This window comes from Polistes dominula, unplaced genomic scaffold (genome assembly GCF_049000335.1).
Source record: "Polistes dominula isolate Pdom_NZ unplaced genomic scaffold, Pdom_raw_medaka contig_20, whole genome shotgun sequence".
Classification (NCBI taxonomy): domain Eukaryota; kingdom Metazoa; phylum Arthropoda; class Insecta; order Hymenoptera; family Vespidae; genus Polistes; species Polistes dominula.
Genome location: NW_028301147.1, coordinates 1,513,749 through 1,530,021, shown reverse-complemented (window position 1 = coordinate 1,530,021; position 16,273 = coordinate 1,513,749). Strand labels below are relative to the sequence as shown.

General features: G+C 27.0%; 3 protein-coding genes across 8 annotated transcripts; 1 reads left to right on the top strand and 2 right to left on the bottom strand.

Annotated features, from left to right (window-relative positions):
• Nucleotides 1–1,587: 1,587 nt before the first annotated feature.
• On the bottom strand, nucleotides 1,588–4,780 carry LOC107066070 (uncharacterized). Its single transcript, XM_015320324.2, has 2 exons — nucleotides 2,781–4,780; nucleotides 1,588–2,405 (listed from the first exon to the last, which is right to left on the bottom strand). Exons 1-2 carry the CDS (start codon nucleotides 3,475–3,477, stop codon nucleotides 2,158–2,160), a joined length of 945 nt encoding a protein of 314 aa, XP_015175810.2. The 5' UTR covers nucleotides 3,478–4,780; the 3' UTR covers nucleotides 1,588–2,157.
• A 5,757-nt stretch (nucleotides 4,781–10,537) lies between these two features.
• LOC107066126 (uncharacterized) lies at nucleotides 10,538–14,076 on the bottom strand. Of its 6 annotated transcripts, none has more exons than XM_015320464.2 (7): nucleotides 13,920–14,076; nucleotides 13,683–13,812; nucleotides 13,367–13,527; nucleotides 13,154–13,299; nucleotides 12,280–13,061; nucleotides 11,967–12,193; nucleotides 10,538–10,779 (listed from the first exon to the last, which is right to left on the bottom strand). In XM_015320464.2, coding segments are annotated over exons 2-7 (1,416 nt in total). In that variant the 5' UTR covers nucleotides 13,781–13,812; nucleotides 13,920–14,076; the 3' UTR covers nucleotides 10,538–10,777. The 6 variants fall into 6 exon arrangements, with proteins under 6 accessions (XP_015175950.1, XP_089033580.1, XP_015175949.1 ...); XM_089177454.1 differs by having other exon boundaries at nucleotides 10,538–10,764; XM_015320463.2 differs by lacking the exon at nucleotides 10,538–10,779 and adding an exon at nucleotides 11,165–11,424.
• A 152-nt stretch (nucleotides 14,077–14,228) lies between these two features.
• On the top strand, nucleotides 14,229–16,139 carry LOC107066128 (RING finger protein 37). Its single transcript, XM_015320465.2, has 2 exons — nucleotides 14,229–15,084; nucleotides 15,158–16,139. The coding sequence occupies exons 1-2, from the start codon at nucleotides 14,420–14,422 to the stop codon at nucleotides 15,987–15,989; spliced, it is 1,497 nt and encodes a 498-aa protein (XP_015175951.2). The 5' UTR covers nucleotides 14,229–14,419; the 3' UTR covers nucleotides 15,990–16,139.
• The last annotated feature ends 134 nt before the right edge of the window (nucleotides 16,140–16,273 follow it).

Below are 16,273 nucleotides of genomic sequence, written 5' to 3'. Positions count from 1 at the left end.
AACTAAGATTCAATACTGCAACTAAATTATAAACTATCGTTGTTAGGTTAATTTATATTAATATATATGCTCCTATATATTATTATTATTATTATTAATTGGTTTTAGAAATTCGAAAGTTCATTACCACAAATACTAAATCCCGCCAAATATATGAATATTTGTAATAAGTATAGTAATATAACCTATATAATAGCATAAAAACAAATAGAAACAATATTTTAACAACAATCTACGATTCAATACTACAACTAAATTATTTCTAACAAAATTATCAATACCACGTAAGTCAATTCGAATATTTTTGAACTTAGAATTAAATATTAACACTCCTTTCTTTTTTTGGAATCTCAAAACTTTGCAAACCCACTCACGTACTACGTGAATCATACATTTAACCAAATACTTATTGATTAATTAAAATACATACTTTTCATGAATCTCTTTCACAAATATTGTTTATAAATTCTTATTCTTCTTCTCCTTCCCCTTCCCCCCACCCCCCACCCAAAATGCAATACGTATCTACTGATTTATCAAACAAAAAAGGGGTTGAGGTTTCAATTTCAACTTGAACGAAGAAATTAATTGCTCTTCACTTTTTTTTCTTTCTTTTTTTTTTTTTTTTTGGTTATCCCTTTTTACGATCACAGATTTGCACCCTTCGTACTCTACTTCCATCCCTTCTTATTCCTATCCATAACACTCGTATACCCAACCACGAGTCACCCTATAAAAACGTATTGTAATGAAGAAAAAAACCGATGAGAAAGGCATGGGATAGGCTTGCTTGTGGTAAAACGATCGTTCATGGGTGCAAAAGGGCGCAACCACCATCATCCCCTATCGGTTCCTCTCCTCCCCCTTTTTATATACCCCTTCGATGGTTATACTTTTACCAAGTAAGGGGGATGGGATATGCTTGCACACTTCAACAGGAGAGTGTGACTTTATTTTCTATACGCCATATTTGATACGATTTAATAGAAAATGGTGGCAACATTTTTATCCAATATTTTGTATTTTATTTATTAAATTATTAATAAATTTTAAATATATTAATTTTTTATATTTATCTCTGTATAATTAAAATCATATTTGTGGATTTGTTTAATTGAAAGTAAGTAAATAAAAGACCAAATAATTATTTTTATGTTTAAAATATATATGTATATATACGTGTAGCTATATTTTATTATTTTAAATTAATAATAATCAACATTTTGATAAATATATATTATTAGTTAATTAGTTATTAACTCGCGTCAATATAACGTAAGAATTTATATACAATATATACATATTTATATATTTTTTTCAATGATCAACAAGTATTTGTTTTACGTAGTATGTTATAGTATTATATATATATGAAAAAAAGAAAAGTTTTTTTTACTATATACAAATATCACACGTAGAACACGATTATTTATGTTCATTAATATTACATCTACCAACAATTTCGTCCGATCATTTTTTTCTTAAATTTGTGTTTTCAATTTATTGAAACAATAGTTTTTAGTATTAAAAATATATTATTTTGTTTTCATTCAAAAAAATACGGGCAAAACTATCTAGTAGATTTAATATTATTCAATTTTTATAAAAAATATTTGAAAAAAGTTTGTTCATTTTGAATGAATTCTGAAAAAACTTTAGTATCAAAATCTAGGTAAGGTTAGGTATCAAATTTATGTTTAGTAACAACAATACTATGTATAACCTAAAACATGGTTTATATGTACATACTTTTTTTTATCCTCACCCCTAATATATTTGATCTAAAATATAAATTTATATATAATTATTTAATAATTGTAAATGTGAATAGAAAAATACACCGAAAATACATGGATATACAAATATGGCGGGACTCCATATTTGATCCCAGAAAAAGACACTAATGGCGGACGCAAATGCGAGTCATCGTGTTACTTATTCAAACTTTTTCTAAATATTAATTAAAATCTATGATCATTTAATAAAATTAAATAATCGAATGGTATGCATTTTTCTTTTGTTTTTTGTTTGTTTAAATTAATTTACCTTAATGAATTCTAATGGCTTCTCTTTATCGAAAACAATGTCACACACAAGGTTTCTTCATTTGTTATTTGTCCACAATTTTGAGTTTCTTTGTTTTTTTTTTAGGTTTTTTTATGCAAGTGATGGAAACATTCCTAACGAAAATACACTCAAAGGTGTAGAGACGTGATACAATAAATCACGATTTTCATGTGTCCTCGTATGTTTTTTCAAATGATCCTTCCTACCAAATTTTTTGCCGCAAGCCGAACAAGAATGTGGCCTCAATCCTGTATGAATCCTTTTGTGACGAGTTAATTCCTCATTTCTCGTAAAACTTTTGCCGCATCCTTCTGAGTCACACTTATACGGTCTTTCACCTTTTTTTTTTTTTACAAATAAAACATCACATTCATATATAAAATTTGACATTCGAACAAATTATATTAATATTATATTAATTATTAAAAAATTGATATTTATATTATGTAAAATATTCATTATATTATATTATATAAAATATTAAAATTAATATTTAAATAAATTTAAATAAATTTAAATAAAATTTTGAAATCAAAATTCAATAAAACCTCTTTTCAATATTTTATATATTATTTAGTTTATATATTATATATAATTTAGTTATATATATATATATATTATAATTTAATTTATATATATAAATTATAATTAATATATATATAATATTATTATTATAATATTATTATATAATTATAAAAGTAATATATGTGTACCTGTATGTATTCTAACGTGTCCTTTTAATTGGCCATTATTACTAAAAGCAACGTCGCAATATTCGCAACGAAATTTTTTCGGTCGTAATTTTTTCATTTGTTTAGCAGCAACATCTTGCAAATTAACCAATTCAGCAGCTTTCTCAACAGACGTATTATAAGTTGGTAAAGTATCATAATGATTAATCGAAGATATTTGTGGTATCTGTGGTATATCTTGAATATGACAATTATTTGGAAATGTATTTAAAAAATTTGACGAACGATATGGATCATCTTTACCATCTAACAATGGAAACATTTCTGATGGATGATACAATCCTGTCGTAAGATAATTTAAATAAGATATGAAACTTGCTGGATTGTATGAAGGTAAATTCACCGTACTGGACGAAGTTGGAAATTGATTTGTACAAAAACGTGGATCACTTTCTTCTGATAACGATGTATTTGAATGATAAACAATATTTTTCTTTGGTCCATTCAAATGAGCTTGTTCCGTAACATTTTTCTCCATCCTGTATTTTTGATTCACATTAATTTCATTATTTTTCTCGCACAAATTCGATTGAATGTTATTTTCATTCACGTTTACCACTAATTTGGTATTTTTATTATCATCCTCTCGTAAATTACGTTTACACTTTTTCTTCTCCTTATTCATGTTCACCCAAGGACGAAACAATTTATCAGCCATATTTGTCCAATCCAAATTTGTAATAAATATATATTCACAATAAACATTTATAAAGATTGTTTTTTTTAATTGATTTCTTGATTAAACAACAACAACAAAAAAATTGAAAATAACTGCACTTATATTTCAACCTTTACTCATCGTAAATAATTATCTTCTTTTTATCAATGAGAAATATTTCAATGTTAATTTTTTTTACTCAACTGTACATTTTTGTTATAACATATTATTTTTATATAATTCCAATGAACTATTAGTACACCTCTTAACTTGCGTTAATTAAATTGTTTTTTAATATCTTGATTTGTTGAATAATTAAATCTTTGTACAACTCATTGTAATAAAAACTTCAAAAAACATGTATAACATGTATAAATTGAAAATGGGGGGGGGGTGAAGGTTGGTTCCCTAAGTAAAATCTTATCCGTTTACTCGTTCTCTTTAAGGGTTCAGTAGCCAGTTGGTAACTGTTCGAATGTTACCCGTTGAAAATGATTATATACCATCAAATGTTCCCACCCTCTTGCTCGGGATTGGGTCGTACCCTTGAACAGAGTGCATTGGAGAAGGGTGGAAAAAAGAAAGTTGATTGGTAGAGAGAAAGAGATGGACCACGGGGTTTGAAGAAGAACCGAGTGGTGGGCTTTTGGAGGGCCTGCCGTAGGCACGGTTTACAAAGCTCTCCGAACCTTTTGTCGTGAATTAGTCAACTGTATGCGAGAGTGCCTATCTGGGGGGGAAAGAAAAAGAGGGGAGTTTCGAATTGAAATAAGGGGGTACGAACGAGGCGTTGCAACCCTGCATACATGCCGCCCACCACTCCGTTCTCCACAAAACGGGGCCCTTTATTATTATAATTATATATTTTATTTTGTTTCTCTTGTTTGTTTATTTATTTATTTATTTTTATTTTTTTTTTGTTCAAATAACATATATGTAAATTTTAAATATTCATTATTTTATTTGCAACATAAGTGTGGTAATGGTAAAATTATATTTTTGTTTTGATTTTAGTATTGTTTGATATATATATATATATATTTCATAATTAGGATGATCCGGTCACGTGTTGATGTGTGGGTTAATTTTTAATATATATAATATATAATGTATAAATAATAACACACAAAGTAATACCATAATTAGAATGGAATACATAAAATAATAATACTTGAAAAAATCTAAAAAGCAAGGTTAGTTTTATCGAAATAATTGAATTGTAATACAACGCCATCTATTGAAAATTTACAGTACCTATAAAAACCTAAATAAACTCTAAATAATAAATCCCTTAAATTTGCGATAAAAAAATTAAAAATAAACGCGATAAAAATTATCCCATATATATTAAATTGAACAAAATAACGTAAAATAAACAAAATTATATTGTATATATAAAAATAATAATATTAATAGAAAAAATAAAATTTTAAAAATAATAGAAACAATCGTTTATAGATGTCATAGACACATCGATGTGAACCTCGCGAGAGAGACCACTTTAGACAACAATGAAAATAAAGGACATAGTAATACAGTATACCGTTTTCTTCACGTGTATATGTGTACGTATGTGTGTGTGTTATGTGTTATCGCATCTTGTATGGAATATATTGTAGAAAAGCTGCGAGGGTGGAGCCCTGCAAAGCGCTTCCTTGATTTATTGTAACACTCCAAGCGAAACTACCCTCCAGAAACGAGCCGTCCCCGTTTGACCTCCCCCTTCCCTTCCCTTCCCTTTCCTTTTCCCTTTCCCTTCTCTTCTTTTCTCTTTCTTTTCCTCTACAAGCAAAAGAAAAACACCCTTCTGTCAAACGACGTACGACTGAAGAACCATACAAAAACCAACTCGCTACCATTGACATCCTAGTGTCTTTTGTGATATTCGTCACACGACGTCCTTTTTTTCTTTTTATTTTTATTCACAGTCCGGATCACGTCACACGCTATTTAATAATACAACAGAATTTTCTTACATCCGTGAAAAATCAAACCTGTTAAAGACTTTCGTAATACGAAAATAAGATCTTCACGATTTGGTTGGTTTTAACTTCTCGACGTATTTTTCTTTGTATTTTGATTTACTGTAAAAATAACTAACCTATACTTACAAAAATAATATAACAATTATTAATTTGATATTAAAATTCGACAATTAACAAACAATATTTACAATTAATTCGATAATTTATTCATCAAATTTACTGTAAAAATAACTAACCTATACTTTCAAAAATAATATAATAATTTTTGATTTAATATTAATATCCCCCAATTAACAAACAATATTACTTTAAAAATACCTAACCTATACTTTCAAAAAAAAATAATAACAATTATTGATTTGATATTAAAACACTCCGTATAATCTACAAACTTTGATTTGTTTTTATTTAAAAAAAAATAAATCAAATGTGCGTGTTCTTGTGTTAACCCGTGTCAAAGAATTAAAAATAAAAAAAAATAAAAAAGAAGACTAGGCCACGATTTGTAACAGAAATAACGTCATCCATGTAAGTATTACTTTTGAAAAGAATAAAAAAAATGTAAATGTTAGCCGATGGGAACAACACAAAGTTCTTCTTCTTCTTCTTCTTCTTCTTCTTCTTTTTTTTTTCTTTCTTTTTCCCTTTTAAGTTGCGAATCGAGGACACTGGTCGTTCGTCTACCTCGTCTAAATTTGATGGATCGAATTTTCGACTGAAAAATCTTACCCGTCGCGTATTTCTATTGAAAATCTCATCGATCCGTCTTACTTTAATTCTTCCAAAAGTCACAACAACGAATTTGACCTTCTTATATTAGTTGTATCTACATCAAGAAAGAAAATAATAATAAAAAGGAAAAGGGGAAAAAAAAAGGATAGTGATTTGTATGGATACAGAAATATTGCGGTTTTTTCTATTTTTTTTTTTTTCTATGCAACTAAACAAACACGTTACGCATTTTTACGTTTACGTAAAATATATTAAACGCATCCATCACGTTTTAACATTTTTTTTTTTTTCTATTATAGTTTATACGTTTGAATTTTCAATCGTACGATTTCAAAACCAACCCATTTTTAAAATTAAAACCTCTCCCCATACCACCACTTTCCCAATCAATATAATATACTTAATTTGAGGTTATGTTTAATGAATAAATTGGTTCTCGTTTTTTTTTCTTTTTTTTTTTTTATTAAAAAAAAGTACTCACAAACGAAAGAAAATTGACCAAAAGCTAACGGCAAAAGAAGAAAAAAAAAAAAAAGAAAAAAGAAAGAGAATAAAGAATATCCCAGGATTAAAAGTCTTGTCAATGCTAAAATGATCGATGGATCCTTTATGAACGAAAAATCCTGAATATAGACAATTTGCGTGAGCGAATTTTTTGTCATTGGTTATACATCAAATTCCATGTTTTTGAAAATCGAGATAGGTAGGTACAAATTGTTAGGAAAAAATATTCACAATTGAATCGAAACGATGAATGTTTGTAAAAAAAAAAAAAAAAAAAATAAAAAAATAAAAAAGAAAAAGATAAAAGATAAATATGTTGAACGTGCTATCATCGATCGATCATGTCGCGTGCCTTCCATGATGAACAGAAGTTCTTTTCTCTTTTTTTTTTCGTTACTTTCTCCAATATTTCTGTACGTTTACAAAATTATGAACAGTAGCTCGAAACGTGCTATTATTATAGATAAATTTTTAAACTAAAAAATAACAACAATATTTATATATATATATACATACAATTGATATAGTTATTTCATATAATAGCTAGTTGTTTCATAAATAAAACAAATTTTAGGTTATAATGTTAACATATAGTTACATAAAATATATTATTAAAATAAACAAAATTAGAATAATATATATATATATATAGTTAATAATTAATTTTAACCAACAATCCTTGACGTTTAATAACAAAATAAACAAATTACTATTTTACAAGAACATAACCTCTTATTTAATATATAAATATACATTAATATATATACTATATATATAATACTATAATAATTCTAAAAATAATACTATATATATATAATTTATTATATTTTTTATTAAATATATATATAATATATATAATATATTATTAATTATAATATATTATTAAAATATAATATATATATATATATATATTTATATATTAAATAATATATATTTCACCAATCATTTTCCTTGAAAAATCCGCAAATACTTGGTTATCAACCTAACAAATACTAATTAACATTTCTTTATAATATATTAACACTTACGAACAATCTTTGTATCTACTTATACAGTTAACATAAATTCGAAAGAAAACGGTTGTTTAAGGAGATATGGTCAAGCAAAGCACTCACGCTTATGTTGAAAAAGTCGAGGGTTAAAGTCACGGCAAGCCCTATTATAGCCCTCGAACGGGACCAACCCTCCCGGTAAACAGAAAGAGAAAATGTGCACAACCGCAAAGTTGCCGCCCCTTGCATGGCGACCCTAAATTTGATTATGCCTCTTCCACTCGACTAAACCTGTTAGATTCATTGCCGAAACCCGCCGATGGAAATATTTCATTTTTCTCTTTTTTCTCTCTCTCTCTCTCTCTCTCTCTGTTTCTCTCTTTTTCTCTCTTTTTCTTTTTTTTTTACCATGGTGACAAGTTGTCTTTGTTATTCAGTCGAATGGAACACTTGGAAATATAGGAAAAGGGATATATTGCGTATACAGTGTTCCAAAAATATTACTACTTGAATTTTTTTATTTTATTTATTATTTAAATTAAAATATAAACTAACAAAAGTAACAAAAAATGTCTCATCAAGGATAATTATTTTGAATCTATTTTGTAACTTCGATGTATTAAATCGTTTGTTTTTTTTTTTCAAAATGGCGAGATATACAGTTTTTCAAAATATAATAATAAACGTAGAAAATTTGTCTCGTAACGTTGATCCAAAATGGGGTAAAGTGAAGAAAAGTTGTATCATGAAAAAAAAAAAAGAAAAAAAAAGAAAAAGCAAGCAAGCAAGCAAGCAAGCAAGGAAAGAACGAACGAAAAATCATTCTGCGGTTTTATCTCGTTTGGCCATTAATCAAAAGATATTCTCAACTTCCACGTGAGTGAATTTATCCTTGAACAGAAGACACGAGTGAAAATGAAAGGAAGAAAAAGTAAGAGAGAGAAAGAGAGAGAGAGATAAATACTATAAAATATAAAGAAACGTTCGTCCAGATGGCCCGTGCCCGAGGACGAATGGAGTCACGTCTCTCCTCTCCACTCCTTTTATTTTTTTTGTATTTTTTACACTTTTTGAATCATCTCCTTCACTCACATCAGCTACCTTTTCCCCCCTCCGTGATCCTCCCCAAAAAAAAAGAAAATAATTTTTTTTTATTTCATACCCAAAACCTTTGCGGTTTTTATTGTTGACAAAAATCAAATGAAGTGTTGTTTGCAATTGTTGTTGTTCTCTTTGAAGTTATCCTCCTTCTCCTCCTCCTCCTCCTCCTTCACCTCCTCTCACAGTTATTCTCGCAAATGGCCTATAACCCTTGAACATAATCGACAAGAAAAATGCTCTACAAATTTTCACAGCGGGAGCTTTTCGACACCTTCACCATCCTTACACAAATCGGCTTCTATCAAAAGGGATGAAAAACCGAAACGGAATGACCGATAAATTGTTCAATGGTATTTTCAAATACCGAACGAAAAAAAAAAAGAAAATTGCAACAATGTTCAATGATCAATTTAAAACGGTATTACAAATATTATACACACACACACACACACACAACATATAAACATTAAATTACATTCAATAAATAAATGAATCATTTTGTAATTATAACATTTCCAAGGTGTGGGGAGGGAAAGGGGGAGGGGGGGAAACAAAGTTTACAAACATTTTATTGTTAATGATCTAAGTAAAAATAAAATAATACAAAAGTTTTTTTTATGAAAGAAATGTAAGATTTTTGTTTTTTTTTTGTTTTTTTTTTTTTTTTTCTTAAACGATTTATCACACACACACAAATTCGAATAATTCGTTACGGTACTATTTAATGTTTAATGTTAACTGCATTAAAAATGCTATAAAAAAAAGACATTTAAAAGTACCCTAATAGGTTACCCTAAGTAGATGTGTGTTAAGAGGATATAGAAAAGCGTAACAAATTTATAGAAATGTTTTTTTTCTTCTTCTTCTTCTCTCTCGTGAATTCGAAACGCGAGATGTAATGTACTACGACGACTATATGAAAGGTATATAACTAAGCGTGAATTGATATACATTTGTAAAAAGCAATAAGTTCCCAAAAAAAAAAAAAAAATGTATAAATATAACATTATTAAGATTATATTTTTTAAACGAATCAAAAATTGATGAATTTCATTTAACGCTAAATGAATAACTTGAATCCAAAATCTAATTAAATTACGTTCTAATTACAATCATTTTTAATGTAAAACAATTTATAATATGAACAAATATCATAAAATATAATAATAATAATAATAATAATAATAATAATAATAATAATAATAATAATAATAATATATAGCAACTGTCTATTATTTCAGTAAAATGATATAAAATATTTCATGAATATCATTAAATTATACAATAATATATATATATATATATATATTTAATAGCATATATTATTCAACAACAAAAAAAAGAATATACAATTTGTAATATTACAAATGTTATATACTTACATATACATGTATACATGTATAATGTATATGAATTTGTTCCATAAAATGGAACCAATACTTTTAACAAACTTTTCTTAGGAAATATCATGTTCTGTATATATATATATATATATAAAATGTAGTACGGACAGGATCGATTCGAGATCCCTCGTCATTTATAACAAGTAAATTTGAAGTTGAGCAAACAAACACATTGAGATCGGCACCGCGTTTGAAGTGGTGTTCCACTATTATAACAGAAAAAGGTGCCGAACGATTGTTCACCTTGTGATCTCTTTAGTCGGCCTTCTTTTTGGCTTTCCTTTGCTCTGATTTTACCGCTATGTGATTCGTCGAAAACGTCTTCCTTTTGGTAAAATCAGTATTATTCTTCCTCTAGTACAGTAGTATTATTGTTATTATTCTTTTTTTCTCTTTTTTTTTTTTCTTCTTAGTACATTCGTAGAGGAAACCAAGTCAAGGAGTGAGATGACCACAAAGGTAACACCGCTGTTTGAAATCATTATTGTTGTTCATTCGAATGTTCGTCCTTTGCTAAGATATCATCACGTTAAGCACTCTTATTTTCTTTTTTTTTATGTCTCTCAACACCTGACAAAAATATTTCTGTAATAAAAAAAAAAAAAAGAAAAAAAAAACCAAATCTACCAAATATCTTTAACATATAAGTAAATATACAAGGTGTCATGTAATTAATTAATAAACGAACATAAGGAATAATGATTTTAGATGAAAAATTGTTAATCGTAAATGTAAAATCAAATTTGTTGATATAAATGTTGTCCATTTGGATGGACATAGTTTGCAATCTTTGAAAATTAATAACTTTATTCAACGAATGTAAGTGAAAAAATATTTAAAGATAGATAGTTCGACATTAATTGTATATGAATAACCATAGTGAATGGAATTTGTTAAGAAGTATTAAAAGAAAAAGAAAGATTTAGAATTTTGAAAAAAAATCATATGAAAAAGAGGTAAAAATTAAAAATACATTAAATAATTTTGTTTGAGTAATTCAATTGTTGAAAAATCTTTCATTATTCTTGTTATTATGATTCTATATTATATTATAATTCTATTATTTTAATTGAATTATTTTTATAATTTTACAAAATTCGATTGTGTTCATGAAATGCATAATATATTTGCATATTTCAATATCACAAATAAATATTATTTCATTGTATTAATTAAAAACAATAAAATATTTTTATCTATGATTTATCAATTCAATCGACTTATTTATTTCTGAAAAGAATAAAAAAATGTTTTTATTAAATTATTTGTAATTTTAATGATAAACATGCAAGTGAAACTTACAATATTCGTTGAATATTAACTATTACGTATAATTTAATATTTACACATCCTCTATCGCATTATCTATTATATAAAATCGATTTAACTATTCAAAAACTTTTTACACAATACTTTAATGACTTATATATGATTAAAATAAAATATACAATTATGATATTACTGTACAGATATCATCAAAATTAACAATTTTTATCTTCAATTTGCACTAGTTTACAATTAGTTTATTTGAGAAAAAAAATTAAAATAAAATGGAGTAGTTCATTTATATTTTTAATACTAGATAAACAGAAGAAAAAAAAGAACACTCTCATAGTTCCATGTAAATTATGAATCACCATGTGTTTTTAAATGTATTTTTAAAGTTGTTCTATTGATAAATGCTTTAGGACATATGGGACAAGGATGTGCACGCGATAGATGATGCTTCAAGTGTTCATTTAACTGCGCACTGGTTTTAAATATTTTCTTACAGATATTGCACTTGTATTCTTCTGCATTTTCCAAATGTGTTCTCGTGTGTTGATCGACTTCAGCAACGTTATCAAATTCTTTCGAACAAACTCTACAACTGAATGTTACAGCTCGCAAAATTCCTATTTGACCACCAGTTATCGGTGTTGGTACAGAAATTATACTACTTGGTTCTGCAATGTTACAACGTATTCCTTCTTTTTGTGTATGACAATTAATATGATTTCTGTGAAATAACAAATGAACACAATGAATATATATGTATAAATTAGATTAACAAATCATTTCAAATCAAAGTTTATGAATATTTACCTATATGCCTGTTCATTTCTAAAAGTAATGTTACAAGTAGGACATAGATATTCTTGTTGAGGTATTTGAACTGTTACAGGTGAGACTTTTGCTTTACCAATACCTTCGAGTTTTATCGAAGGATGCATCAGAACGTAATGATTTCTTATTTCATCTTTGGTATCAAATATTTCAAAACATCTGTGACATTTATAAGGATACAAAGGATCAGTGCTTACATGTGACTTAGCATGTTTATCAAATGATATTCGTGAACTGCATTCAGTCAGACACATATCACAAACAAAATGTTTTTTAACATGAAGATAAAGTGATTGCGGAGAAGTAAAAGATTTCTGGCATACAGAACAAACATTAGTTTTTTCTATCTGTGCGTTGTTTTTCTTCGTGACATAATATTTATTACATTCATCACATTGAAATGCTGATTTATTTCCATAAATGACCTTTTTCAATTTGCATGCTCCTTTGATGCATTGCGGTCTTTTCACTTTACTAATTTTGACCATTTTCTCTGTCTGCGATTCATCATCCATTTCTTGTTCATTCTTAAATATTAACATATCGTTATTGGAAATTGGAAAATTTTCTAATTCTCTACTAGGTATGATTACTGGATCCTTATTTTCTGAATCTGGCTCTGTATGTATTTTTTCTATTTGTATTGTTAAACGATATACTTTGTGTCTATTATCTTTATTCGGCATTGATGTAGTTGCATCAGGTTTATTTACTGGTTCCTTAAGCGCATTTGTCTTATTTTCTAAACCCGATTCCTCAATCTGTTAAACATATAAAAGAATAAAAATAAAAAAGAATATTTGAACAATCAGATATTGTTAAAGATTAAAATTCCTAATGAAATTTTACTTACATTATCTCCCAATTGTGCAAATGGACTTTGTGGTGGAGTTACCAAGCTATGTGAATCTTCATCTAAGATTTTTTGCTTTGATGGTGGTTGACCCATCAAAGATTCCATATCTATGTTATTTTCAGCCTTTCGTTTTCTTTGCAAATCTAAAAGACAAGATTAATTTGTTTAGATTTAATTATTAATAATCAAAATCAAATAAGAAAATAATACCTTCGCTATTATGAAAAATAGTTGGTACTGCATTTGTTTTCAATTCATTTGATGCCGTAAAATAACATTTTTCAAAATGTAATTCACAAACGTATAAAGAGTCACTTTCATCACTGGAATCGAGAACTAATTTACAATTTTTAATCCATTCTTGACGTCTCCTAGAAACATTCAAATAAATAATTGTTAATAATAACAAAATTCTTATTTTTCTAATGTATACAACAAAAGATAAAAATACAATTAGTCTATTACAATAAATAATATAATTGTTTTATTATGACAAAAAGGGTTAGAAAATAATGAAGTTACATACGCATCATCTTCAGGAAAAGCAAATAGTGCTATTTCACGGCCATCAATCTTCGTATTTTGACTTGATAAACAACCACGTACTTTGCAAACGAACGTCATATTACAGTATAGGTTATTTAATATTATCGTCCCTGGAATTCCAGAAACAAATTATAATACCATAGTTAAATAAAAAGTCTCCATAACCTATAATCTATATTTACTTTAAATATAAAACAATGTTATTAATATAACGTACATATATATAAAATGTTCACTATTAATAAAAATAAATTATAAAATTAAATTTATTTTTTATTAATCGTTTACCATATAATTCACCGTTCAATATGAAAAATATAAATTAACCAATCATGAAAAACTGACTCTCGTTTCAATCTGCGATTACTATTGGATAATTAATCGATACAGTTTATATGAACATCAATCCTTTCTTCCAATAGAAACACATATATGACCTCTCACTATTCGATTTATACCGTTTCCTATTGGTGCATTAAAAAACCAACGATTTGATTGGCTAAAAAATAATCTGTTACAATATGGTGGTATACTTAAATAATTACAAGAGGTGTGTATGTGTTTTGAAATGTTATATGTAACACGTGTATCGAACTTTATTGTATTGTAATAAAATAAAAAAATAAATAAATAAATAAATTGAAAGAAAATCTCAGTGTTTACATATGTAATAATAGTGTGTTCATATTTAAAAAATAATAAATTTACAAAAAAGTCATGTTGCAAGCTGTATTAAAAAATAAGAAAGAAACATTTATGAATTTTTGTGCACCTTGCTTACAACCTAAAGTTACATGTGATACTATCAGTACAGAAGGATACGAAGTGACGAATCTTATAGAAGATCCTTGTAAAGGCTTTTTAGCTTATTCTTGTATCAAACCACCAGTTCAAATTGTTTTTACATTTCCTTGCAATATACAAATTCATCATATTTGTATATGGCCATCGGTTGGTTCTCAAAAATCATCTGGTTTTCAAGTTTATGCAAAGACAGATAATGATTTTATACCATATACTTTATTATCGAGTGGATGTTTAAGTGCAAATGATAACGGTGTGTTGTTTTATGCAGCTAATGTAAATCCAGCTAATATTTCAGTACCACCTAACTTCTTGAAACGTTATATAAAAGGATCAGCATGGTATACAATATCTCAAACTAAAAGTTTAAAAGTATCAATATTTAGAACACAAAGTTCAGTGCCAGCACTAGGTAAAATTGAAGTATGGGGATCTGTATCACCGAATACTAGCAGAGATATTATAAGAAGTGTAGAAGCTTTATGGTCATCATCTCAAACACCTGTATGTCTACCTACAATAAATCATCAATCTAGTATTTCTGCTACCAATATCAAGGATGTTGATATGCAGAATACGTATGTATATTAATTTACATAATTTTTAGGAAAAATGATAAAAGAATATTTAATCATTAAATATATGTAACAGGAACAAAGCGGAAACTTCACTGGAAGTACCGGATTGTTTTTTGGATGCAATTACATATGAAATTATGACCCAACCAATTATGTTACCAAGTGGTAAGATTATTGATCAAATTACATTGGAAAAACATGGAAAAAGCGAAGCTTCATGGGGTAGATCTATGTCGGATCCTTTTACTGGGCTTCCATTTAATGAAATTCGTAGACCTACTATAGTAACTGCATTAAAAACTAGAATAGATAAATTCTTACTTGAACATTCAAATATGAATGAAATTAAAAGATTACCACGAGTATTAGGTGGTAAATCCTCTAATCAATATGTTGCTGCATGCCAAATAAATAGAAATACAAGAGAAGCTAATTCACTGACAAATAGTTCAATTAAAATAAATAATAATAATAATAATTTACAAATAAATAATGCGATGAAACGAAAAAGCCAATGTCATAGATTACCAATAACTACAATTCAATCAAAGACTGTTCCTTACGCGAAAAGATTCAAAATGTCTAATGTTGATTCTTTGAAAAACTGTAATAATGATGTAGAAATAATTAACGATAAACAAATTCACCAAAATAATGTAGATAGCGATATTGATGATGATGTTAGACTTGAATTATCTTGTATTAAACGTTTTAGTACACCAAAAAGTCTTCAACTCAATACTTCAATTTTAAATAACTGCAATTGTTGTACATATAGTATATTATATAAACTGCCATGTAATCATGTGGTGTGCAGACGAATATTAACCACAAGTACAAATAATCAGTGTCAATTATGTGGTTTAGTTTATCAAAAAAGTACTGTTGAACGTATACATAATTAAATGTAAATATTTGAAATATTATAAATGCTAAATTAATCATTAAAAATTATTAACAGACGTATTTCATGAATTTTTATTAATTTTGAAATTAAATCAGTTGCTGTACATTGTATAAAATATACAAAATGTATAATAAATATTTTAATGAATTATGTGATATTATAATATATATATATAATATTGTTTAGTTACCACATAATTTTATACATTTATGTTTTAATCATACATTTTACATTTGTATATATTCATAAAGATATTCATCACAATAGTTTGTTTTTAAACAA